This window comes from Alosa alosa, chromosome 9, assembly GCF_017589495.1.
Source record: "Alosa alosa isolate M-15738 ecotype Scorff River chromosome 9, AALO_Geno_1.1, whole genome shotgun sequence".
NCBI classification, from domain to species: domain Eukaryota; kingdom Metazoa; phylum Chordata; class Actinopteri; order Clupeiformes; family Clupeidae; genus Alosa; species Alosa alosa.
Window position 1 is genome coordinate 33,612,582 of NC_063197.1, and position 27,046 is coordinate 33,639,627.

The 27,046-nt window shown below is 48.0% G+C and overlaps 1 protein-coding gene across 1 annotated transcript; it reads right to left on the bottom strand.

The window, feature by feature from the left end:
• Positions 1 to 1,683: 1,683 nt before the first annotated feature.
• acsbg2 (acyl-CoA synthetase bubblegum family member 2) lies at positions 1,684 to 24,919 on the bottom strand. The gene is given in 16 exon segments (XM_048252282.1): positions 1,684 to 4,093; positions 4,434 to 4,680; positions 6,333 to 6,472; positions 6,720 to 6,937; positions 7,407 to 7,452; positions 7,455 to 7,648; positions 8,863 to 9,052; positions 12,102 to 12,282; positions 13,021 to 13,170; positions 13,776 to 13,856; positions 13,986 to 14,106; positions 14,946 to 15,020; positions 16,333 to 16,618; positions 19,663 to 19,733; positions 20,752 to 20,890; positions 24,759 to 24,919. Coding segments are annotated over 16 exon segments (2,265 nt in total). The 5' UTR covers positions 24,766 to 24,919; the 3' UTR covers positions 1,684 to 3,974.
• Between the last annotated feature and the right edge of the window lie 2,127 nt (positions 24,920 to 27,046).

The window sequence follows — 27,046 nt, forward strand, 5'->3', positions numbered from 1 at the left end:
TATGTACCTCTGCACTTTTGGCTGTGGTGACTTCAGTACTTAATTATCTGAACTGTATTTTTTAAGAATTTTATACACTATTTACATGCAATATGGTATTGATTGAAATTTTTTGCCAACTGAAAAAAAAGGAAAAAAAAAAAAGAATTTCTTTTTATTTTGTACTGGCATGTTTTGTCATTACCCATCTGAGACATGTCCATGAACCAGACTGTTATTTTCAGGCATAGTGATGTGTGTCTCAAAAGAATGTTGTATTGTGTTCATAGTTACTTGCCATTGGACATCATGGGACTAGTGTTGACTGGTTAAAGAAATCTGTTTGTTGACAGAAGTGTTTATGATGCGTATCAAAGAGGAACGAGTCTTGTTTCCATTGAGGATTTCTCATGTTATTGTTATGCGTATGTCCTGCGGTGTTTTGAGTGTGATTTGACTCAAAGGATGTGGCAGCACTCTGTGAGGTTCGGTCATGCCAACCGCGGCGGTCTGACACAGACACACACTCACTCCCCCGCCTCCGTTGGACCGCGCGCTGGGATTCTCCTCCAGGACTGGCCCGGCCTGCCCGAGTCTGACCTGCCGGTACGACCCGAAGAGGAAGAGCAGCGTCCACGCCACCTCAGGAAGCCATAGCAACCAGGACCGGGCCCGTGGTGAGCAGAACTCACAAATGAACTCTACTCCTACGTGGATTTGTTTATTTTTTTAGAGCCATGAGTGGACCTGGGCAGCGCCTATGCTATTCTGGAGCGCGCTTCCCAAAACCATAGTTGCTAACCTGTTAGCAACTTAGTTGGTTGGAAATGGGAAATTGCATTGTAACCAACAAAGTTAGCTAACGTAGTTAGCAACTATGGTTTTGGGAAGCACACCCCAGATGGACTTCCTGTTGGCTGGCCGTCCTCAGACGCTGCTGTCTGGATGAGCGAGTCGAGTGGCTCGTGTGCGGGGCATGGATCGGTCACTTCCTGTGTCGGTGGTTTGTCCTACGTGTTTGTGCTGGGGGGGAGGACTTGGCTGTATTTATCTGAGTGGGACTGAGGGTGGGGGAGGGGAGGGGTGGTTGTTGTCGGGAGGGTTCTTGTGTTCTGGATCGCTGAACAGTGGGATCTCGTGTTATTTAACTTGGCGTACAGGGCCACTATGTGGCCATGTGATTGCAAGTTGCAAGGACAAAATGTTATTTTAATTTTTATTTTAAAATCATATAATAAAAGTCATCAAGTACTGTCACTTTTGTTTTGCTTTTGCTGACTACACTAACACTTCTGCACAAATGTGAGCAGCATTATCAGGAAGCAGCATGACCAGGAAGTCTTATCACAGCTGTTTCCTCACGGTCACTTCACTAGATCGGGGGTCAGTTCCTCAGGGTTCCCCACGGTCCCTTCACTAGATCAGGGGGGGTCAGTTCTGTGCCAGAAACTGTTTCATGCTCTACTCTGCAACACAAGCTCAGCTTTACAGCTGTAGATGTGCGCAGGACATTCCTCTCTGGGCCGTGACCGTACTGATCCCATAACGAATGTTACCTCATCTGTTATCAGTTAGCTCAGAAGCAACACTGTGTAAACACTAAGCACAAGTCCCTTCTTATCTAACAACAGTGTCAAAACACAACAGGAAGTCTGTGTAAAAAAAAAAGTCCTTTTTCAGCCCAGTAAGAGACAGGAGGCGTCATCAGGATGAATCAGATTTATTTCTGTATCTGCGCACACTCACATGCATCCAGTCTGAATATAGACACACACACACACACACACACACACACAGGGGTTGAGTGACTCCACATAAAGCCAGGAGGGCTTGGGGACAAACAATGACATGCACAAACACTACACACACCGCGCAGGTGTCGGTCAGCTCGTCTGGCTGCGGTCAGGTGAGTACGAGTCCTCGCAGGCGGGTTTTGTACCGAGTGGAACTCCCATCGCACAACTTAGACACGTTTGTTAGGCTCAGTGGCCTCAGGTAGAAATAACTGGCACAGGATGGCAAATGTGTTCATGTTTGGAGATCGTTTATGGACGGTAAATATATACGATAGTCCGTCAGGGTATGTGTGTGTTCTTTTAAACACAAGCCATCAGATAAATCAATAAAATATGGTAATTATGGAAATTACAAACTTATTTGAACCCCGTGAGATCACCTTCATACCCACTTTCATCAGAGCTCCAACAGAGTGTTTGACATTTCTGTACGGGAAACTATATACACCTCTAGTCATTCTCAATGGATGGCCAATTGGCCTTTCGCTGCACTAAGTCTGACTAGTAATGACATCTGACAATTCTCTTTGGATCGAGCCTACGATGCTGTCAACTTTAACAGACACTTCATTTGATGTAAATAAATAATGACGGGCCCAGTCTAGGGACTAGATCTTTGAAATGGCAAAAAAAAATTATGAACTATGCTTCAGTGGCAAAACAGTTCTTAACCCTTCACGATTTACAAATGTCCAGATGTTCCTAACATTACCCCGTCCATAAGTAATCTGAACCTACATTACCTAGTCTAGATCATAGATATTACCCCATAACTGCATTTAGTGCACCCTCCGAGAGCCTTCACATTTTACATCTGCATTCAACTTGGTAGTCAAATACATACCAGACATTCTCTCTATTCTCTATCCACCACACGTGGATTTTTCTACTTCAAAAGGACCACTCTCCCAAGAACCTTTTCTACTTCAAAAGGACCACTCTCTCAAGAACCTTTTGAATGCAACTCTGCCATGACCTCAGCTAGGATTGTCAGAGATACAACGCAACGCATATGAGTGACAGGCAGGTGGGCGGGTCCAAGTCCGCTAGCTTAGGATCGTATAGTAGGTACGGCACAGCGCCCGCGTCCTCTCTCGGACAGGGCAGCACTCAAATGAGATCACAAAGAGCACAGATTGGTATGCAAAACATATTTAAACACGAAACAATTACAATATTTACAAAAGAAAGCTTACACGAGGCTCATCACACAGCTGCACTGGCCCGCATGTCTAGCTCCAGCCATCGGCTTCTCTTTGCATAATAAACCCATAAGAATGGCATTTATGGCTTAAATGACCTGGTTTAGGGGTTGCTCCAGTGCAGTGCACGACCGCTGCTCTCAACGCTGATTGGTGCGAGTGCTGACCAATCGGCTGGCGCCTGCACTTGACCAGTACCTGGAGTAGTTCCCCCAGGACCGTCAGTAGAACAACCAAACCAGAACACAAAAGAAATCAAATAGAACAAAAACGTAAAACAAACAAAAACGCAATGCCCCGTCATTCCCCGTGTGTGGTTTGTGTTGAGGAGCAGTGGTAGTGCAAAGAGAAACAGAGTGAAGAGCATCCACTCAAGGCATGTGGCATCAGTTCTGTCAACATTTGGCCAAATAGGTGTTCTATGTATACATTAAGAGAATATGTGGCTAAATGTAAACAATAAATATGAGATATCAACATTTCTCTCAGTATCCTCAAATCTCTATTAGGTCCTTATAGCTTTGGATTTCATGCAGTTTGTCCTGTCCTGTTCATTAAAAAAAAAAACGAAAATCTCAATGATATGGCTCACTTCATCCAATCGTACTATTGTACTTCATCACAATAATAACAATAAATAAACAATCAAATTAACCTAACAATTCCTCTCTTTTTTGGAATACAGATATTTCACCAATGGCTTATGACATATGTTCTTCACCAATGGCTATGACATGTTCTTCACATACAAATCACACTGCACAAATGTAAACAAAAACAACGAAGACCACAAACTGACCCACACACTAGAGAACACGGACAGGACAACAGGAACGCTTGAGTGCACGAGAGATCAGTATGTAGGATTTAAACTGCGCGCCTGAGGGTGACCTTGCTTGTGTTTGTGTGTGTGTGTGTGTGTGTGTGTGTGTGTGTGTGTGTGTGGAGACCAGTGCCGACGTGCCAGTCTCCTGATCCGATGGAGCCGTGTCTGTGTTTATTTGGGGGGCAGCTGGGCATCTGGGGTGGTGGGGCTTGGAACCTCTTTGTAAAAGTTCTCAATCTGCTCCTTGTACATCTTCATCACCACCGGCCTCTTGAGCTTCATAGTGGGGCCTGAGGAGGAGAAGCGTGCAACTTTAGCTTCTGTGTGATGTGTGTGTGTGTTTGTATGTGTGGGGTGTGTATGTGTGTGTCTGTGGGTGTGTGTGGTGTGGGGTGTGTATGTGTGTGTCTGTGGGTGTGTGTCTGTGTGGGGTGTGTATGTGTGTGTCTGTGGGTGTGTGGGGGGTGTGTGTTATGTGGGGGATGTGTGGGGGATGTGTGTGTGATGTGTGGGGGTGTGATGTGTGCGTGTGTGTGCGATGTGTGGGGGGTGTGCGTGTGTGTGTGTGTGTGTGTCTGTCTGTGGGTGTGTGTGATGTGTGGGGGGTGTGTGATGTGTGCGTGTGCTCACCCAGCTCGCCACCGGTGATTGAGAAGTCATGCTCCAGGACTGTCCACTTCTGGACGCGCTGGGCGTTGGAGGAGGCGCGCTCGTTGACGCGGGTCACCCCCTCCTGGATGGCGGCGTGCACCAGGCGGTCGCGGCCCCCGGCGAGGTCGGACACACGCGTGCTGCTGCTGCCCAGCTTACGGCAGAACTCCAGCGCCTCGGCCGTCAGCTCGTCCTCCGGGGCACCAGTCTCTGAGTTCACCTCACACTGACACACACACACACACACACACACACACACACACACACACACGTTAAACTCAAGACAGAATATCACCCTGGGAAATGACCTCTCCGTCTGACAGGTCTGCTGATGGATGGCTTTTCCCCTCTGGCTCTGTGCCCACTACCGGTTCTGCAGTTCTACTGGTTCTGCAGTATTCATGAGAGAACTTAAGGCGGAGAGATAACTGAAGATTACTGAACCTATTCAACTCATCGCAGAATCATTTTTTACGTTGATTGGGCCCATTGCATTGAAACATACAGAGCTCACGGCTCCAGAAGTAGAATCACTGCCTGCTACTCACTACCTAACAGAGTAATAGGACCCAAAAACCCTCCTGTTTAGCAGCTACAGGGCTAGTGGACAGACCACCACAGATCACAAGAGCTACAGGGCTAGTGGTCAACAAGAGCTACAGGGCTAGTGGTCAGAATCTACCACAGATCACAATACTGAGCTAAGGAGAGAGAGAAGTTGACTTTTTAACTCTTCAAATGTTTAGTACAGAATGCTAAGAGAAGAGTGAGAAAATCTAATGTTGAAAAGACTTCAAATGCAACACATACTACTCACAAAAAGTCTGGGATTTCGGGTGAAATTTCAGGATGAACCTAAAATCCACTATAACCTTCACAGGTGAACTTAATGTGACCTACTTTCTGTACTGAAACATTAAATTCACCCGAAAGCCAGATATCCCTAACTTTTTGTGAGTAGTGTACGATAGAGTTGTTATTTTTCTTTCCCGCACAAATACATTACAGATTGCTTTATTTCATGAAGTGTATTTTCTACTTTGTAATTAGTTATTTGTTGAAGCAGAATTACTGTGAAGCCAGCAGTGTCTATAATCCAGTCTTTCAGTGTGTGCAGCGCTGTTCTGCTCTGAACACCTATTACTATTTTACTCCACAAGGTGGCAGTATTTTATAACTTACCTTAAATTCTATAACTTTTATAGCCAAGTATTTTAGTTATAAAATACTTAGTTATATAACTAACTTTACGAGCCTGCGGATCTACCAAAGAGTTTTATGACTGGGAGGCAGTTCTAATCTATGTATGGCAGGGTGTGTATGTATGTATGTGTGTGTGTGTGTGTGTGTGTGTGTGTGTGTGTGTGTGTGTGTGTGTGTGTGTGTGTGAAGCAGGTTATCAGAACAGATCTAATCATCATGCATGACCTCCAGATGCAGCTGAAGTGCACATGCCAATGAGGAGATAACAAGTTTACAAGAGCTGTAATCTCTAAAGCGTTATCTGCCTTATCCAATATGGGACTGCAGATAATGTCAATATGAACAGATAACAGCAGTTCTGTTCTTGAGGACGACTTACACAAACAACTGGGAGTCCAAACATCCAGACACTGACTGACTGACTGACTGACTGACCGACTTATTAGGGCCAGTTACCTCAGAGCAACTCCGGGTGAAGTGCCTTGCTCAAGGGCACCGGGAATTGAACCCTCAACTTTTCAGAATACTGCCTGCTAGCCCAGTTCCTTAGCTACTATGCTACACCCCTGGGGTGGTGCTGTTGTCAACATTACAGTAATGTAATGTAAGTAAGGTGATGGTGTTGTTAACAGTAGTACCGTAATGGTATGGTGATGGTGTTGTTAATAGTAGTACCTTGATGGTGAGCAGCATGGAGAGGAACTTCCTCTTGTCTCCGATGAGCATGGCGTTGCTGATGAGTGGCACGGCCTCCTTTAGGGCATCCTCGATGGGCACGGGGGGGATGTTCTCACCTCCAGCAGTGATGATCAGCTCTAAGCACACACACACGCACGCACACACACGCACACACACACACACCACACACACACGCACACACACACACACACACACACACACACGAGTTAAACACAAGGGTTGATTCAACTTGGCTGCATATGAAGACAGCACTGCTCTGCTGTGAGTGAAGACAATGCCTGAGTGTGTTTTGTATGTGTGTGTAAATACACGTGTGCTTGTGTGTTTGTGTATGTGTGTATAAATGTGTGTGTGGTCCCGTACCTTTGATGCGGCCGGTGATGAACAGGAAGTCCTGTGTGTCGTGTTTGCCCAGGTCCCCAGAGTGCAGCCAGCCGTCAGCGTCCAGTGCCTCCGCGGTCTTCTCGGGCATGTTCAGGTAGCCCATGAACACGTGGCGGCCCCAGAAGCAGATCTCGCCATTGCCCTCCTCATCAGGCTTAAATATCCTCGTCTCGCAGCCAGGGATCACCTTCCCACAGCTACACACACACACACACACACACACACACACACACTTTAGATCACAGGGAAGTAATGTATAATGTATGCGTTAATCTGGACTAGCTGAGTGTGTATGCATCTCTATGAATGTGTGTGTAGCTGGTTAAGGAGAAGGTGTTCCACAGTGAGATCCTGTGTGTGTGTGTTTACCTAATTAAGTGGAAGGCATTGGGGAGTAAGATAGTGTGTGTACCTAGTTAAGCGGAAGGCTTCAGGCAGTGAGATGGTGTGTGTGTGTGTGGGTGGGTGGGTGCGTGCGTGTGTACCTGGTTAAGCGGAAGGCTTCAGGCAGTGAGATGGTGTGTGTGTGTGTGTGTGTGTGTGTGTGTGTGTACCTGGTTAAGCGGAAGGCTTCTGGCAGTGAGATGGTGTGTGTGTGTGTGTGTGTGTGTGTACCTGGTTAAGCGGAAGGCTTCGGGCAGTGAGATGGTGTGTGTGTGTGTGTACCTGGTTAAGCGGAAAGCTTCGGGCAGTGAGATGGTGTGTGGTCCGTGCTCTCGCTCATGCCGTAGAGCTCGTAGAGCGGGATGTCCAGACTCAGGAAGAACTCCAGCGTATCCTTGGTGATGGGCGCCGCACCCGTGTAACACTTGGTGCAGCGGTCAAGCCCCAGGGCCTTCCGCACCTTCCGGAACACCAGCTTCTTGGCCAGACGGTAGTTCATGGGCTTCCTGGCCACAGCGCCGTTACTACAGGGGACAGAGGAGACACTCGCCCACTTCAGTAAAAGGAAAAACAAACTAAACACAAAATACAGAATACAGACGCCCAACGGGCCCAACTCATCACTTCAGCCATGTTATGTTACTGGTCACCGCTAATATAGAAAAAGTAAACATGCACCAAAAAAGGAAAGGGCCTCGTAGAAAAAATATGAAATACAAAAACAGCAGCAAAATAACGCTAGCTTGTTGTCTGAATGTTAGCTTGATGTACTTCAGATTAAGACCAGATGAGAGTGCAAATGTGTGCAGTGACAGCTCTTGTTGTGACAGGCCGAGGGGGGGCAGTGGTGCTGCTGAGGAGTCTTGCAGGCACTCAAGTTGACCTGGTTTCACTTCTGACTTCCCCCAAACGTGGGAAGCAGCAAGTCAAACAGCAACCGGGCCGGACATGATGCACAGCGCACACACACACACACACACACACACACACACACACACACACACACACACACACACACACACACACACAGTCTTGCCAGTAGGCCTGTGCTACACCACCACCACTGTAGTAGTTTCCTCACTAAATACTACAGTAAACACTGTCTGTAGTTTCCTCACTAAATACTGCAGTAAACACTGTCTGTAGTTTCCTCACTAAATACTGCAGTAAACACTGTCTGTAGTTTCCTCACTAAATACTGCAGGTTCTGTTTTGGCACTCACTCGTTCCATACTAGATAATGTGTGCTCTGGGCTCTGAAGGGTTTGTGTGTTTTATAGTCTTGGCCATCTAATAAGACACCACAACACAAAACAGGCGACCACGCTGTGAAAACGAGTGGCCTACCTTATTGACACAACGCAGGGTGCAATCGGGCATGAAAGGGTCGAGTAATGGGCAAGGCACTCCTTAAAATGTGCCTCTCTCGACTACAAATGTCTTTATTGACTGGACATGTCCTTTATGGACAGTTGCTTATCTTTTTCTAAGAAAATTCAGAAGAAATTGTGGCTGTGCAGTAATTCATCTACAGAGAACTTCCTTGTTTGTGCTCACACCTGAGCACACCTGAGCACATGACGGAGACTCTGTTCTCGACTCTGATGTGGCGTGTGGTCTTGGAGAGGCTTGGTGCACCACTCACCCCTCCATCACACACACACACCCCTCCATCACACACACACACCACTCACCCCTCCATCACACACACACACACACACACACACACACCACTCACCCCTCCATCTTGCTGAGGTTGGTCTGCAGGCCCACTTCCTTGGCCCAGGACGCCACCTTCCTCCTGACTGTGGACGACTTGGCGCCGATCGACTTCATCTTCTCCTGCATCTTCTCCCAGGCCTCGGCCGCCACGAGCATGAACGCCGTGAGGCGGGACATCCGCGCAGCGTGTTAAGCCAGAGAACCCCCTGGGAGTCAATGTGCATTTAATGTGCAGTCAATGCACATTTAATGTGTAACTGATTGGTGCTGTACAGTCATCCTGGCTGCAGACGCCCTCTCGTCTCCATCTGATCTCCAGTACACTCCAGCACTGAGGACAGGGACACACTCCAGTACAGTGCAGTACACTCCCGCACTGAGGACAGGGACATACTCCAGTACACTGCAGCACTGAGGACAGGGACTCACTGCAGACCGGACGCCTAGAGGAGAGTCTCTCACTGACACACTGCAGAGAGGACAGGCTCTCACTGACACACAGCAGAGAGGACAGGCTCTCACTGACACACTGCAGAGAGGACAGGCTCTCACTGACAGCAACTCTACTCAACTCCCACCAAGACTCGGAGAGGGGAAAGTACACCCTGGAGAAGGGATGAGGGGGTGGGGGTGCAAATGAGAAGAGGGGAACAGATGGAAAGAGAGGTTGATCTGTGCACCCCCACCCCCCCACCACCCACCCAAGACAGCTGCTCTGACTTCCTAAGGAAGGAGTGTGTGTGTGTTGAATATCATTTTAAGCCACGTCAGCCCTGCAACACTGCCATTTCCAACGCTGTGGTTCCCCTCCTAGTACAACGGCTTCCTAACTGCAGTGGTGTTAACAGCTATCCACCGAGGGAGGGGCCGCACGTATCGCCCCCACCCCCATGAACGTACCTATCCCCCCTCCCCCCACACACACACCACACGTACCCATCCCCCCACCCCCACCCGGACACTCTGAACTTGAATTGCCGCACGTACACTCACTGAACCCGAGTGCATTAACAACTTTAAACACCCGAATTGTCGCACATATGGGGTATATACGGCCCCTAACCCACACACACCCACCCATAGCTACACACAAACATGTATGAACCAAAGGTTGTTTATATAGACACATACACACACACACACACACACACACACACACGCCCTCTGCCCCAGCTGGCCTCTAGACACCCAGCACACGCCAAGCACCATGACTGGAGTCACGAGTCTGGGACGGCTCGAGTGCCATGCATGTCAATGCCGTTGTGTGTGTGTGTGTGTGTACATACGTGTGTGTCTATATAAACAACCTGCTTGTTCATGCATGTTCGTGTGAAGCTATGGGATTGTTTGCACTCTGAATGAGGTCGTTGGCCTTCAGACATTTTTTTTTAAACACATCTATCTGTATTCAGCAAGTTCAATATTTTGCATAATTACTTTTGATGCCAATGGAAATATGATCGACAACGTATGCCTATAAAGACCACATGTGTGTGCATCTTAAAAGGTCAAAGGGCGTGGCATGCAGGCTAGGCCTGATGTGGGGATCATAGAAATCACAATTACGACACACTAGCCACCTTTACATGGACACTGTCCCATAGAAATAGAAAAGGAATAACTGTTCAATCGGAATGAAAAATTCTCATATAAACACCTCAATCGGAATAAAACTGCCTGATCTGATTAGAATTTTATTCGTAATGAGAGGTGTAGTCCGTTCCTATTCCGATTGAACAGCATGTATACGGTCAATCGGATTGCCTGCTGTATCCTGCTGCGCTTGAGAGCACCTCATCGAAATAGAACATACCCCATGTAAACAGGAATGACAATGCAATTACAAATTAGCAAACTGAACTTGGTTTATAGTCTCCAACATAATGAGGACATGTATTTGCAGTAAACAGGACTATAACGAGGATGTGTATTTGCGGTACACACAGGACTATAACGAGGATGTGTATTTGCGGTACACAGGACTATAATGAAGACGTGTATTTGCAATATACAGGACTATATTGAGGAGAGGATGTGTATTTGCAGTATACAGGACTAACGAGGATGTGTATTTGCAGTATTGGTGTACAGATAAAGCTATATTGAGACTAATCAGTCACTGAGAATTTCAAAGCAATTAAAGTCAAGGCACATGGCACAAGGCACTACGTATCCCATAGTGCAGTGCCAACATGGCATTGGCATGTGTGTGTGTGGACATCTGGTGATGAGTGCGTCATCTGTGTGACAGGAAGACATCAGAGGAGAGGAGAGTTCCACTAATACTGTCAATTAAAGTTGTGCCAAACGGCCGCCGATCTGAGGCTAAACTGGATTACACACCAGGTTTACTCTAACGAGATTACCACATTCGGGTGGGGGCGGGGAGGCAGCACTGCAAAGACTAGCCTTAGAGGACCTCCCTCTCTCTTTCACATCTTAAAGGATCTCTCTCTCTCTTTCACATCTTAGAGGACCTCCCTCTCTCTTTCACATCTTAGAGGACCTCCCTCTCTCTTTCACATCTTAAAGGATCTCTCTCTCTCTTTCACATCTTAAAGGATCTCTCTCTTTCACATCTTAGAGGACCTCCCTCTCTCCTTCACATCTTAAAGGATCTCTCTCTCTCTTTCACATCTTAAAGGATCTCTCTCTCTCTCTCTCTCTCTTTCACATCTTAAAGGATCTCCCTCTCTCTTTCACATCTTAGAGGACCTCCTTTCTCTCTTTCTCTCCTCTCTTTCATCTTAAAAAACCTCCCTCTCTCCTTCACATCTTAAGGACCTTTCTCTTTCATCTTAAAGGATCTCTCTCTCTCTTTCCATCTTAAAGATCTCTCTCTCTCTCTCTCTCTCTTTTCATCTTAAAGGATCTCTCTAGAGGACCTCCCTCTCTCTTTCACATCTTAAAGGATCTCTCTCTCTTTCTTAAGGATCTCTCTCTCTCTCTCTCTCTTTTCATCTTAAAGGATCTCTCTCTTTTCATCTTAGAAGGGCCTCCTCTCTCTTTCACAAAGGACCTCCCTCTCTCTTTCACATCTTAAAGGATCTCTCTCTCTCTCTTTCACATCTTAAAGGTCTCTCTCTCTCTCTTTCACATCTTAAAGGATCTCTCTCTCTCTCTTTCACATCTTAGAGGATCTCTCGCTCTTTCACATCTTAGAGAGAAAGAGGTCCTCTAAGATGTGAAAGAGAGAGAGAGATCCTCTAAGATCCTCTTTCACATCTTAGAGGATCTCTCTCTCTCTTTCACAACTCACCTTCAGGGCGTCCGGCTGGGCAAAGTAGGTGGCCCCACCAATCTTGATGGTGAGCCAGATGTCAATCATCTGTGCGGCGATGTGGCTGAGTGGTAGGTAGCTGACCACCACTTCCTGAGACTTGTCCGCGTCCGCCAGACGCACGTTTCGGCCGGTGGCGAACGCAGTCCACGTCAGCTGCAGGGAAATGACCAGCAGTAAGGATCAGGACCATCATACTGACCAAGAGTTTTAAGGAGGGCCATTACATTGTCATGACAACACGACTCTGCTGGTTAACACGTGCAACAGGGGTGGACATTATGGGATGGTGATCTGAGCCATTACATCGTCATGACAACACGACTGCTGGTTGACACGTGCAACAGGGGTGGATATTATGGGATGGTGATCTGGGCCTTTACATCGTCATGACAACACGACTGCTGGTTGACACGTGCAACAGGGGTGGATATTATGGGATGGTGATCTGGGCCTTTACATCGTCATGACAACACGACTCTGCTGGTTAACACATGCAACGGGTGGATATTATAGGATGGTAATCTGGGCTCTTTACATTATCGTGGCTGAACATGAGGGGAACTTGATAACATTCACGAGTGATAGATATTATGGGATGTGTGAGAGGTCCCTTATGTTGTCATGGCTGAGCATGAGAGTAACCTGGTAACATAAGTGAGTGAGGGTTATTATGGGATGTCTGAGGTCCCTTACATCGTCATGGCTGAGCATGAGGGAAACTTAGTGACGAGTGAGTGATGGTTATTACAGGATGTGTGAGGGGTCATTATGGGATGTGTGCAAGGTCCCTTACGTTGTCGTGGCTGAGCATGAGGGTAACTTAGTGACACGAGTGAGCGACAGTTATGGGATGTGTGAGGGGTTATTATGGGTTATTATGGGATGCCTTACGTTGTCGTGGCTGAGCATGACTCCTTTGGGCTGGCCGGTGGTGCCCGAGGTGTAGATGAGCGTGCAGCACTGGTTCGGTTTCTGGGACGACACGATGGCATCCAACTCCTCGTCCGCCTCGTCCTTCCCCAGCGCCATGAACTCCGCCCACTGTGGGTCACATGACCAGAGTCAGCACGCAGCATTGCAATGTAGCCGCCGTACAGCAACCCTGAGTTGCAGTATTATACAGTACACCGTACCTACGGCTACCCTGCGGCCACTACTGCGGCGCCTTTTCTATTTTTATTAAATCACTGGAGTCTCAAACTTGTTCAACTAGTGAGATTGGATTATTAGCTTGGAATGTGACCTCATTGTGTGAGCAGATACCGATACTGTGGAGCACACTAACAAAAGTCAACAAAAGGAAACACATACATACCGTGTAGAGGTTGGGCCTTTACATATATACCGTGTAGAGCTTGGGCCTTTACATATATAAAGTATAGAGTAAAGGAAACTCATATATACCGTATAGAGGTTGGGCCTTTACATATATAAAGTTTAGAGTAAATGAAACACATATATACAGTGTAGAGGTTGGGCCTTTACATAAGTATATATACTCTTTTGATCCCGTGAGGGAAATTTGGTCTCTGCATTTATCCCACTCCGTGAATTAGTGAAACACACACAGATATATACAGATATACACAAATATATATATATATATATATATATATATATATATAGTAAAGGAAACTCATATATACCGTGTAGAGGTTGGGCCTTTTCTCTTTGAGTTCATCTTTGTACTGAATGATGGCTTTCAGATGCGGGAGCTGGTCCTGAATCTATGATGATGACAACACAACACACACACACACACACACAGGTTAAAAGGTCAGAAGAACATATTTGTAGGTGTACTGGTGTGTGTGTGTGTGTGGAGACTGTGGCCATGCTCTCAGGTGCTCACTCACCTGTAGGATCTTCTGCAGCTGCTTGTGGTTCTCCACCACCAGGATGTTGGCCTGGCAGTTCTCCGCCACGTACTGGCACGCCTCAGCGGAGTTGGTGGTGTAGATGCCCACGGCAAACCCACTGCAACAACAACCAGCATGGCACTTGCCATTAAACAAGCCGCAGGGCACACAACATTAGACAACACGCCGCAGGGCACACAACATTAGACAACACAGCAGGGCACTTGCCATGTCACTACTCCATAACACTCCTCTATATACTATTGACAGCAGTGCTAAGGACTAGACTACTCCATAACTCTACACTATTGACAGCAGTGCTAAGGACTAGACTACTCCATAACTCTATATACTATTGACAGCAGTGCTAAGGACTTGCCATGTCACTCCTCCATAACACTCCTCTATATACTATTGACAGCAGTGCTAAGGACTAGTGAGAATTAGACTTTTGACCAACACTACGCAATACGCATCGTCATTATGGAATAAACAACCTAAACTAAACTAAGAATCACACGCCACAGACAGCGTGCTAGATGTGTAGAGCTTGAGAACACACTCCTGCTTTTTGGACGCATCCATGAAACTGCTCTAGCCAAAAACAGAGTGAATCTCTGTGTACGTGGCTTTACTGGGGGCGGGTCCATTAAAACAGAGTGAATCTCTGTGTACGTGGCTGTACTGGGGGCAGGTCCATTAAAGCTGCGTAGATCCTGGCTGCGGGCCTGGTCGGCGTGGACAAAGGGACAGTAAAGAATGGGAGCCGCACAGCGTGACGTTTTGTTTAGGAAAACAAACACACACACAGGTATGCATGCGTCATGTGTTGTGAGCTCAATGAGCGACCTGCTCAGTCATCAACACAGAGGGGCCGTGCCACACCGTCTCTGTTTACAACCTAGCACGCGGGGCTCATATACACCTACACACACACACACACACACACACACACACACTGCCAGGATGGCACACACACACCACACAGCTGAGTTGAAGCCAGGGATGGCAACCCCATGTCGCCATGAACCACTCAGCTGAGTTGAACACCACACACATGCACACACCCAGGTAGACACACACACACACACACACACACACAGGCACACACACAGGCAGTAAACACACACACACACACACACACACAGGCACACACACACACACACACACAGACACACACACACACACACACACACACACACACAGGCAGACACACACACACACAGGCAGACACACACACACAGGCAGACACACACACACACACACAGACACACACACACACACACACAGGCAGACAGTGTTATATTCACTCTTCCCTTTTGTTTAAATTTCTTCTGTTTGGAGAACTGACCGGTTCAAGAGCACTTCCTCTGAGTATGATGGAACTAGAGCGCTTGGCTTTAACAGCTGACTGAAGAGGAAACAACTCATGCCTTTCAAAGAACACCAATAGGTTTATCAACTTAATATTCACAAGATTTTCCCCCACCAACCAACACATTAAATTCAAGTGTTAAACCTCAAGTTAGCTCAGAGTTAACTCAGCGCTTTACCAGTTTAGAGTTAACTCAGCACTCAAAGCTGCTTTTCATACACTACACATGTGTCTTCATGTGGGATCCGCACTCAAAGCTGCTTTTCATACACTACACATGTGTCTTCATGTGGGATCCGCACTCAAAGCTGCTTTTCATACACTAAACATGTGTCTTCATGTGGATCCGCCTCAAAGCTGCTTTTCATACACTGTGTTTTCATGTGGGATCCGCTCAAAGCTGCTTTTCATACACTACACATGTGTTTTCATGTGGGATCCAGACTCAAAGCTGCTTTTCATACACTACACATGTGTTTTCATGTGGGATCCGCTTTTCAAAGCTGCTTTTTCATGCACTAAACATGTGTCTTCATGTGGGATCCGCACTCAAAGCTGCTTTTCATACACTACACATGTGTCTTCATGTGGGATCCGCACTCAAAGCTGCTTTTCATGCACTACACATGTGTCTTCACTCAAAGCTGCTTTTCATGCACTAAACATGTGTCTTCATGTGGGATCCGCACTCAAAGCTGCTTTTCATACACTACACATGTGTCTTCATGTGGGATCCGCACTCAAAGCTGCTTTTCATACACTACACATGTCTTCATGTGGGATCCGCACTCAAAGCTGCTTTTCATGCACTACACATGTGTCTTCACTCAAAGCTGCTTTTCATGCACTACACATGTGTCTTCATGTGGCTTTTTGGCCCACGAACGGGATCCTCTATGTGTCTTTCTCCCTCACACACACACACACACACACACACACACACACACACTCACACACACACACACACACACCTTGAGGAAGCTCTTGGCGGCGTTGCGGCAGCTGTGGTAGTACTCCCGGTAGTTCATGGTCTTCCACTGGTCCGCCTCCTTCCAGCCAAGGGCGGTGTAGCTTCCGAAGCGCTCCACTGAGGCGTGGAACATCTGGTGCACGGTCAGCGCCGGCTCGGCCCCTGGGCCCGACTCGGACATCCTCAGCTTGACCTCCCCGTCGCCGTGCGTGGTCCATAGACCCGTGCTCGCCGATGCGGTCGCCGCCGCGGTCACCGCCAGAGAGTTGGGCCGCACGGCGTTGGCTGCAGAGAGCAGGTTGGGCTTATTAATGGGGTTTTACTTTACGAATTCATTACTTGATCTTTACTTGATTAATTACTTGATCATCTCATTTGTCTTATTAATTCATTCCAACAAACTGCAGATATACAGGAGAATCAGAGGGCTAGGAACACCCAATTGGCCAAAGATATCAATGTGATCTGTCAAGAATGATGCGCGTGTAAAAACACATGTGCGCACACGCAGCACCTTTACCTGCCGCTTACCTGCACGCTTTTTACGCACACTTAGGTGTTGCAGTGCCCTTCCCCCTTATGTCCGGTCTATTTAGTCTTCCTGGACTGGACCGGGTCAGAACCAGATCAGGGTTCCAGAATCGGAATCAGCAGCCATGTGGGTTCAGGTGCGACAGACTGGACCGTGTGCAGCTAGACTGGGGACACTCATGCTGAGCCACGACAGGCGCAAAATCCCCCCCCCACACACACACACACACACACAATGTCAAAATCCCCCTCCACACACACACAATGTCAAAATCCCCCCCCCACACACACACAATGTCAAAATCCCCCCCCTCCACACACAATGTCAAAACATCCCCTCCACACACACACAATGTCTTTTTCAGGTATCTTTATTCCTCATCATGACTCCCACTCTGACTCATATGATCTCCCCAACAGTGCAACAGTGGAGATTGTGGCCTTGAGGTTGCATCGTCACTACTACTAGAACACTCTAATCTCTGATTACGGGCCAGCAACAGGGCCTTGGATTAGGGATTAAGAGATGAATTAAAACAATGGTACAGTAGGTTACAACATGCCCAAAAAACACATTAAAAGTGACGTTTTTTTAAAACGGATATTAAGAAGCAACTCATGACACAGTTTTTCTGTCAAGACCATCACACACACAAGGATTAAGATAACATAACAAAGTGACACGCTTTTTAAAACGGAGATTAAGAAGCAACTCATGACACAGTGCGTAACTAAATCTGTCAAGCCCATCACACACACAAGGATTAAGATAACATAACAAAGTGACACGTTTTTTTAAAACGGAGATTAAGAAGCAACTCATGACACAGTGCATAACTAAAGCTGTCAAGCCCATCACACACACACAGGGATAACATATGGGCTGCTGTCCATGTGTCCAGTGTGTGCCACAGAGCTGTAGCGCACGGCAGCAGGCTCACTGACCCAGATCGGCCGCGCGGGCGGTTGTGTAACCCCAAACAGCAGCAGCAGCAGGAGGAGCTGGGCAGAGGAACGTTCTGGAGTTGGACGCTGACAAGCTGCTGAGCGCCGTGCTGTTCTGCAGCTGTGGAGCACTTTAACGTAAACAAGGTCACGGCGCATCCAGGGAGCCAGAGAGCTGCCTACACTTTATCATCAGGGCCATAACAGCAGAGGTCACACACACACACACAGGGCCAGGTCACCCACTCTCCACAAAGGCCACACAGAAGGTCACCAGTAGTATTTCTATGGGAGCTTTTGTACTCCAGAGTAAAAGTAATAGTCAGATAACAGGGCTGAAATGGCTCACAGGGCATATTCTTCATTTGATACGGTAAAAGCTGAACACAAAGAATATGACGCCTGTCATTTAGTGGAACACAGAGCAAAATTCCTTTGGGGTCAGTCAGACTGGCGTTGCGTAAGATGCGTAGGGTCACTAGAGAATGCTGACTAGGTTAGTGAGGCCAAACAGGACATGCTTTCCCATTGTCCACCATGATCCCTATCAGCAGGAAGTGATGACACTGGGCTGGGCTCAGCGCTGGAAACAGGGGGCAGGAACAGGATGAGACCCTGAACAGAGCCAAGTCACAGGTGTCACCCTCACTGGCTGCTGCAACCTCATTGGCTCTCTGACTGGTTGCCACAACCTCATTGGCTCTCTGTGGTGTCTCTGATTTGGGTTCCGCAACCTCATTGGCTCTCTGTGGTGTCTCTGATTTGGGTTCCGCAACCTCATTGGCTCTCTGTGGGGTCTCTGATTTGGGTTCCGCAACCTCATTGGCTCTCTGTGGTGTCTATGACTTGGCTGCTGCAACCTCATTGGCTCTCTGTGGTGTCTATGACTTGGCTGCTGCAACCTTATTGGCTCTCTGTGGGGTCTCTGACTTGGTGCTCCATGCGGGGTGAGTCACAGTTGAGTGTGACGGAGCTCGTTTCCTCTGATCAGGCCATCACATGCTCAGGCCTGGCAGCAGCAGAGAGATGGGCAGGCCAATGGCCATTTGATTCAGCTGACCTCTGGCTAGTTACACACATGACAACACGACAAAAAGTGTCCATGTAAATGTGGCTACTGTGAGCAGACACACAGTTTTAGCATGTTGTTATGTGTTCTACAAAAACTGAGTTCAAGAGCTAAGGCCCAGGGGTGTGTGTGAGTGTGCGTGTGTGTGTGTGTGGTTGATGTGAGGTTGCTAAAAACAAACTTGGCTCTTCAGTTTTTGTTGGGAAGATATACAAAATACAGTGTAACCTGAAAGAGTGTGTGCGTTTTGAGGGCCATATAAAGGACCATCTGCCTGTGGATATTCTTCTGTGTGTGTGTGTGTGCTCCTTGTGTGTGTGTGTGTGTGTGTGGTGTGTGTGCTCACCTTGTGCGTGTGTGTGTGGTGTGTGCGCTCATTTTCTCCTCTCCCTCACCGTGTGTGTGTGTGTGGTGTGTGTGCTCACCTTGTGTGTGTGTGTGGTGTGTGCTCGTTTCCTCCTCTCTCTCTCACCGTGTGTGTGTGTGTGTGTGTGCCCACCTTGTGTGTGTGTGTGGTGTGTGTGCTCACCTTGTGTGTGTGGTGTGTGCGCTCATTTCCTCCTCTCCCTCACCGTGTGTGTGTGTGTGTGTGTGTGTGTGTGTGGTGTGTGCTCACCTTGTGTGTGTGTGTGGTGTGTGCTCGTTTCCTCCTCTCTCTCACCGTGTGTGTGTGTGTGTGTGTGTGTGTGTGTGTGTGTGTGTGTGTGTGCTCACCTTGTGTGTGTGTGGTGTGTGCGCTCATTTCCTCCTCTCCCTCACCGTGTGTGTGTGTGTGTGTGCTCACCTTGTGTGTGTGTGGTGTGTGTGCTCGTTTCCTCCTCTCTCTCGTAGGCCGACTCCTCCTCTGACGACTCGCTGGAAAGTCCAGCGGAAAAGGGAAGAGGGAGAGGAAGGGGGCGTTAATGACATTCCCAGAATCCCAGAATTCCCAGAATCCCAGAATCCCCAGAATCCCCCCCCCCTCTACAGCTACAGCCAACACGGAGGGATTAAAGGACATCTACCTTCCTACCGTCAAGCCTCAAACACACACTCAGGACTGACAGGGGAATTCTGACATTACCCATTTCTAATCTATTTCGTCATATGGCGCAACATTCAATTCTAAACGCCCCCCCCCCCCCCCCCCCCCCCCCCCCCCCCCGGTGTGACATCACCCATTTCTAATCTGCCTGGTCATGTGGCGAAACCGCCACTTCGCACCTCTGGCAGGGTTTTAGGGAAATTTCAGGGACATTACCTATTCTAATCCATGTTACTATTAATCCATGTTATTATTACCCCCTTTAAAACAATAACTCAACCAACTGAGCGCAATAATCTTATAAACTGCTCTATTATTAGTATACTAGTACACACAGTGTAAAGCCTGATGGGGAGCCTACACCAGGCACGCAACTGAAGCGCTCCGTTAGAGGAGTGCGTACATTTGAACAAATTAGACCAAGTCTCCTAAAAGTATTTGTACTACCTTCGTAAACGGATCGCTTCAACTGTGCACCCGGTGTAACCTGGCTGTGACAGCCATGTAACGGATCCAGCCATGATGCCCTGGCACACACACACACACGATGCCCTGGCAGCAGGCCACACCCTTCCTCTCTCTCTGAGCAGCTCTTATCTTAGGCAATTCTTTATGAACCAGAGAAGGGCTATCTGGTTTACAAGCAACAACCAGCTGCACCATAAACCACACACACACACACACACACACAGATGAGGAGAGGGTGAGAGGGAGAGGACAAGAGGGATGATGACAACAAGGAGGAAGAAGAGGAAGATGGAGGAAGATGAAGATGACAAGAAGCAGAATTAGAGAATGATAGAAGGGAAGAGCGAGAGGAGGAGGAAGAGGGAGAGGGGTGTTCCTCACTTGGCTGCCGACTCCACGGTAACGTCCTCCAGGGATGCGGCGCTGTTTCCCGTCCCGCAGGACTGCAGGTAGCTGGCGTCCCCCGCGGAGGGGTCCATCACCACGGCACCGGACATGGAGGCGGGCTCACACGCGGTCACTGTCAAGGTCAAACAACAGATGTACACGCGGTCACTGTCAAGGTCAAACAACAGATGCGTCTACAGGGGAGTTTATTGCTTTATGGAGCCTCAGTAGACCCATGGCGTCATACAATCGGGTGGTCATTGAACCGTGTGTGTGTGTGTAGACATTTTATGATGACTGATGATGCCTGATTAATTAGCTCAGGCAAACCAAATATTGTGTTTGTGTGAGGGGCAGGGAGGCAGAGAGATTAAGACATGAGGAAAACAAAACACAGTTCATTTACTCTCCGCTAATTCACTGGCCTGAATAAAGAGTCTTCCTGCCGGACAAACAACTCCACCTCATAAATGCATTGCTAGCACCGGTCCATCATACTGGACACTTTATTGGATTTCACGTCCCTGCCAGGGCCAAACACACACTCTTTGGCTTTTGCACTCACACACACACACACACACACACACAATCCAGAGAGATTTACTGTCCACTGAGGACAGTCAGCCAGCACTGCGGCCAGCCACGAACGGCCAAGGCCACTGGTCACTTAGCCACACGGCTCACACACACACTAGGCCACTGGTCACTCAGCCACACGGCTCACACACACACTCACACACACAAGGCCACTGGTCACTCAGCCACACGGCTCAGCACCATCAAGACCTCAGGCAGACGGAGCTGATGGCAACAGCTGGGTGGAGATGTGTGCACACTGTGTTTTCGTGTGAGTATGCGTGTGCGTGTGTGTGAGAGAGAGTGTGTGCAAAAGCCAAAGAGAAAACACAAGGCACTGGAGCATCTCTCACTACTGCGCAACATGCTCGTCAGTCCACTGCTCTCGGAAGGACCTGCAGACTGATCTCCATAAACATGTGACCAAGCCATGGGTTACCATGGCATCCTCCATAAACATGTGACCAAGTCATGGGTTACCATGGCATCAGAGGCGACCTATAAGATACACACACTCCAGCCACGATACATCTCCGTCACCACTCATGGACGCCATTGAAATGTGTAATAGTCAACAGCCACTGTACTGTACTGTAGGCTAAATCTCTAAACTGAGGGCTGTGTGGGTAAGATGGGGAGAGAGAGCAGGCTTGTGAGATGCCTCTAGCCATACGCACAACCAAATGACCAATGGCAATCTGTCCACCCTCCTTTTAAAAGAGACGGCTATCTCCATCTGTGTTGATTAACAGTGCCGGACAGTTGAAGCTCCGAGATCCAAACCCATATTACCCAGATGAGATTAGGTAGACATGACAGCGCAGCGCAGGTAATCTGATGATCTCAACCTCACAGGCTCTCTGCTGCTCAACACACCACTGCATTCCTCTAGCCCACACACACTCCTCTCTAGCCCACAAACACACTCCTCTGGCGGGTCACACACAACACTCTTCTGGCGGGTCACACACACTCCTCTGGCGGGTCAAACACACTCCTCTGGCAGGTCACACACACACACACAACACTCCTCTGGCGGGTCACACACACACTTCTCTGGCGGGTCAAACACACTCCTCTGGCAGTTGGTTCACACACACTCCTCTGGCAGTTGGTTCACACACACTCCTCTGGCAGTTGGTTCACACACAGTCCTCTGGCGGGTCACACACACACACTCCTCTTACGGGTCACACAGGCCCTCTGGTGCTCAGCACACCACTGCATTCCTCTAGCCCAGCGGTTCTTAACCTGGGGACTTTTGGAGGGGTTGCGAAATGATTTGCCGTCTGGATTAAAGACATGTTTCTAAAGGTTTTTAGTCAAAGGCCGTCATTGACGTAATGCCTTTGATGTTGACATAGCCTACCTATGAGAGAAGACATGTTCTGCCTCCGCTTCCAACGCCCATCTCGCAACATTTCCAAACTAAATTCCGCCGGTTAGAGAGAAGCAGGTCGTGAGACTTGACCCATGTTGGCCCAGTGCACTGCTCTAACCCACACACTCTTCTGCCGGTTCACACACACTCCTCTGGCGGTTGGTTCACACACACTCCTCTGGCGATTGGTTCACACACACACACTTCTCTGGCGGGTCACACACACGCACACACTCCTCTGGCGTTGGGCTCATCTCACACTTCTCTGGCGGTTCTCAGGCATGTTGTTGGGCTCATCTCAGCCCATGGAGCTCAGCTCTCACCTCCAGACAACACCCTCAGGCCCTCATTACACACCCCCCCAGCCCCCCCCTCCCCCAGACATAATGAATGGGGGATACTGTGTGTGTGTGTGTGTGTGGAGATCCATTCCTGCATGTGTGGGGGAGGAGTGTGTGGTCATGCCTAAATTGCCTGGCTGCACTGCCCAAACAACTGCTGCATTCGCTATGGGGACTCATGGGTTTTGGGGCGGGCGGGGCAGGGGTGCTCAGCCCACAGGAGTTCATATTCCACACATTCCTCAGGAAATATCCCCCCTGGGTGTTTCCCCATCTCTCTCCCACTCATCCCCCTCTCTTTCTCTCTGTCACTCTAATGACTAAACTAAACTCAAGTAAGTGAGACATGCCCTGGCGACTAGCCACCTGACCTTCCAGTAGCCAAGAGGAAAACCTCACCTCAGTCTGTTACGTGCGAAACGCAAGCTCAGGTAAAAGGCAATACATGAAATGTGACTAAACCCTGAGCATTTCATATGTTCACACTTGAGGTCTTCTGTTGATGGTTTAATCAGCAGTGACCAGAGCAGTTGGGCTTCCTGCTCCTTGAGGTGCTGCTTGTTCAGCTCAGCTAATTGTTTTGCTTCCCCCCTTGGAAGAACCCTACAGGGATCTTACCCAAATGAGACTCCTGGGAAACACACACACACACACACACACACACACAGAGTACTAATGACATCACCCGTCACAGGGCATTATGACCTCGATCATGATTCAGAGAGCTGAGCAAAGCTTTGAGAGAACAGGGCACACATCCACACACACACACCCGTCCTCCCCTGTTGCTCACGGACACACTGCATCCACACACACTCAGAGGGTAGCAACGGCTGCGCTACAGGCTGAAGTGTGTCCTGTGCAGGGTCATGTGTGTAGGAGGTGGGAGGTATGCAGCTCACACTCTCTGGGTGGGAGGATAGCATTATCAAACGACAGCTGGGGGAGGGGTCCATCCCACGCCAGAGAGCCCCCCTTACACACACACACACACACAGCCACACCCAGCGCCTGAAATGTACACAAACCAACGGACACGTAAGCGCAAACACAACAACATGGCCGCCACAACACTGATCTAGAGCGGCTGATGGGGTAAAAAGCACCACATCTACCACCAGGACCAGTCTGGATGCCCCAGTTGCTGAGCTAGACGGCCAGTCCTGTTGATGCCGGCTTTTAATGTCCGTTTGTATGGAAGCCAGATCTGCCTCCTGCCTTCTGTTGCAACTCCGTCTGAACGAATGAATGGCCACTAAGCGTGTGCTCCTCCCAGCGCAAGCCGGCTCCCTATACTAACCAGCCTGCTGCTGGCGACCGTCTGGATCTCTGGATCATAAGCTCTCTCTCTCTCTGCCGTGTGTGTGATCACATGCAACAAGCCCCAGAAGAGAGCCTCACATCAAATGAGATCAAGCCTCACATCAAATAAGATCAAGCACCATCACCATAAATGAATCATAGACTGCAGTATCACAACGCACCACCCAGTCCAGAGGCGTCTTCAGCATCTCTACCTGATCTCTAGCATCTACTAAGGCACTTGTAGAATTTCTCGATTTAAATCGACATTACTATTTAATGGAGCCTACATTTGAACTTTTACGGGTCACATTTGCATACAATCAAAGTAATGGTAACATGGTAGCATCACTTGTATTCCAAGAATTCAAATTAAGAATTTCAAAATAAAAAAAACTTACAGTGCATCTTTGGAATGATGTTGGTATTGATGTGGTTTCCCTTGAAAGCGTCTGTGAAATCAAAGCTGTTTTTAAGGAGCTTTCTAAACGCCGGTCGACTGAAATATGTGAGCCTTCCCTTACTGCCTTTGCTACTGACTAGAACACATCATCACACACACACACACACATTCACACAGCTTTCAGCTTTTCCCTCTAGCCACACCCACCCAGATCCCCACCCCCCCTTCCCCTCTCTACTTCCTCAAACACACACTTCCCACAGTACACATCAAGCATTCCGCTCGCCCTGATTGGCTGAATCGTCTCACACCACAAAGCTCATGTTCCAAATATGGAGACTAGGGCTCCAGTGAAAGCAGCATGGGCGGGGCTTCCTCCTCATATCCTCCACACACACCCACCTCAAACACACTCATGCTGGCAATGCAAATGCGGAGGGGTTACTATGGGACAAACAGCTGGGGTGATTCGGTGCGGTGCTCTCCGCATCTGCCTGGGCAGAGGCTGCAGACGCAGCTGCGCTGGCTAAGGATGCGGCCAGTGGACATCCACAACACAGCACACGGAACCGGCAGGAGACGAGAGGACGGACGCAAGTATTAATACACCACAGCGGCTGCCGACTGACCTGCTTTAGACAATGTAATGGATACAACACATTTATTAATAATAAAAAAAGCCCCCCCTCATTATCAACTGTGGAAATAAAGACTTCATAAATTGAAATTGAGTATGAACACAGCTGAGAAAATCCACGCACACATTTCATTTTTTACACACACACACACACACACACAGCAGTGACACACACCCACAGCAGTGTTCTGCTTCGCTGTTGTAAGATAAGCAGGTCGATGGTTATCGGCGCTCAATCAGGGGTGTTGCATCTCTGACCAATATTTGCACAGACCTGTCTGACCAACTGACCGGTGGCCTGACCAACTGACCGGTGGCCTGACCGCGTCCTGTAAGCACTGGGGAAATGGAGGGTCACACTTCCCATTAGGGCTGCACAATTAATCGAATTTTAATCACCATCACGGCTTCCCACGATCAAATTTGCGTGATCGAGCGATATTTCAAATGCGTGCTCTACCCATAGAACCAACCTGGCAACCCATAGAACGCTCCACTACAAAACAAATCAAGCGCTGTGCCTGCATGCAGCCTACCAATGACAGCTTTTCCCTGCACTGTTCAGCTTGATGCACTGTGGACTAGTGACATTATGGTAACTATTAGTAGGCTAGTTAGACTATACAATAAACGACGATCAAAAATCAAATGTGTGGCACAGCAGAAGGCCAAGAGCTTGTCCCTCGAAGCGGATCATCCATTGTTCGAAAATATTTCTGATTTCAGGCAAGTTAAGTTAACCAAAAATATAAGCAAAGCAGGGCTCTCAACTCATACCGTGAAACACATCACATGACGTAAACCACACATGCCTTTTATATCACGTTAACTTTTAGTCCTTGTTTGCTTCTTCCGATAGCCTATAGCCTAATGTAATAAGAGTTGAGCTAACGACGGGATCCGTGAATTTTATTCATGTATTTTATAAGCTACATGTGTAACCTACAATGCATATGCGTTTCAAGACACAGTCTACTCAAAACGAGTGAACAATAATGAAAATGTAGCCTACACGTCAGTGTTTTACATATCAACGAATGACTAAACCAGGGGTGTCCAAACTGCGGCCAGCCATGCACTTTAATCCGGCCCGCCGAGCATTTATTAGTTTATCATAGGCCGCTCGCTATTTTTTTCCAGCGATAGACGACGTTGTGGTTAACTTTAGGCTACTACAAACTGCTTTACACTCTTCTTAGAGAACGTTTACAATGTCAATGTCAAAACAGCTCGTCACATCGAGATACATAGTATCTCCATTGCAGCAGATCTAACTACGTTATGCTAGTCCATTTAATTGGGGACGCATTTGAGCGTGGGAGAGAGGGCGATAGCAACAGTACTTCCCACTACTGACCATTTATAAACTGTGAGAGGGCACAGCCATAGGCACAGCACTAGCCATTGGCTATTTGAGTGGAGCTGGCAAAGAGTCTTAAAGTGACAGTGCACCATTTATAAATGAATTAAACAGCATCAAATTAACAGTATTTCTTAAGAAATTAATTTTCTACAACAAAATTATTTTGTCATTTAAATAATACAAAACGTTATTATTATTATTATTATTATTATTATTATTATTTGTGTGTGGCCCACCAATTTTCAAACCCAATGTGGCCCTTCAGTCAAAAAAAGTTTGGACACCC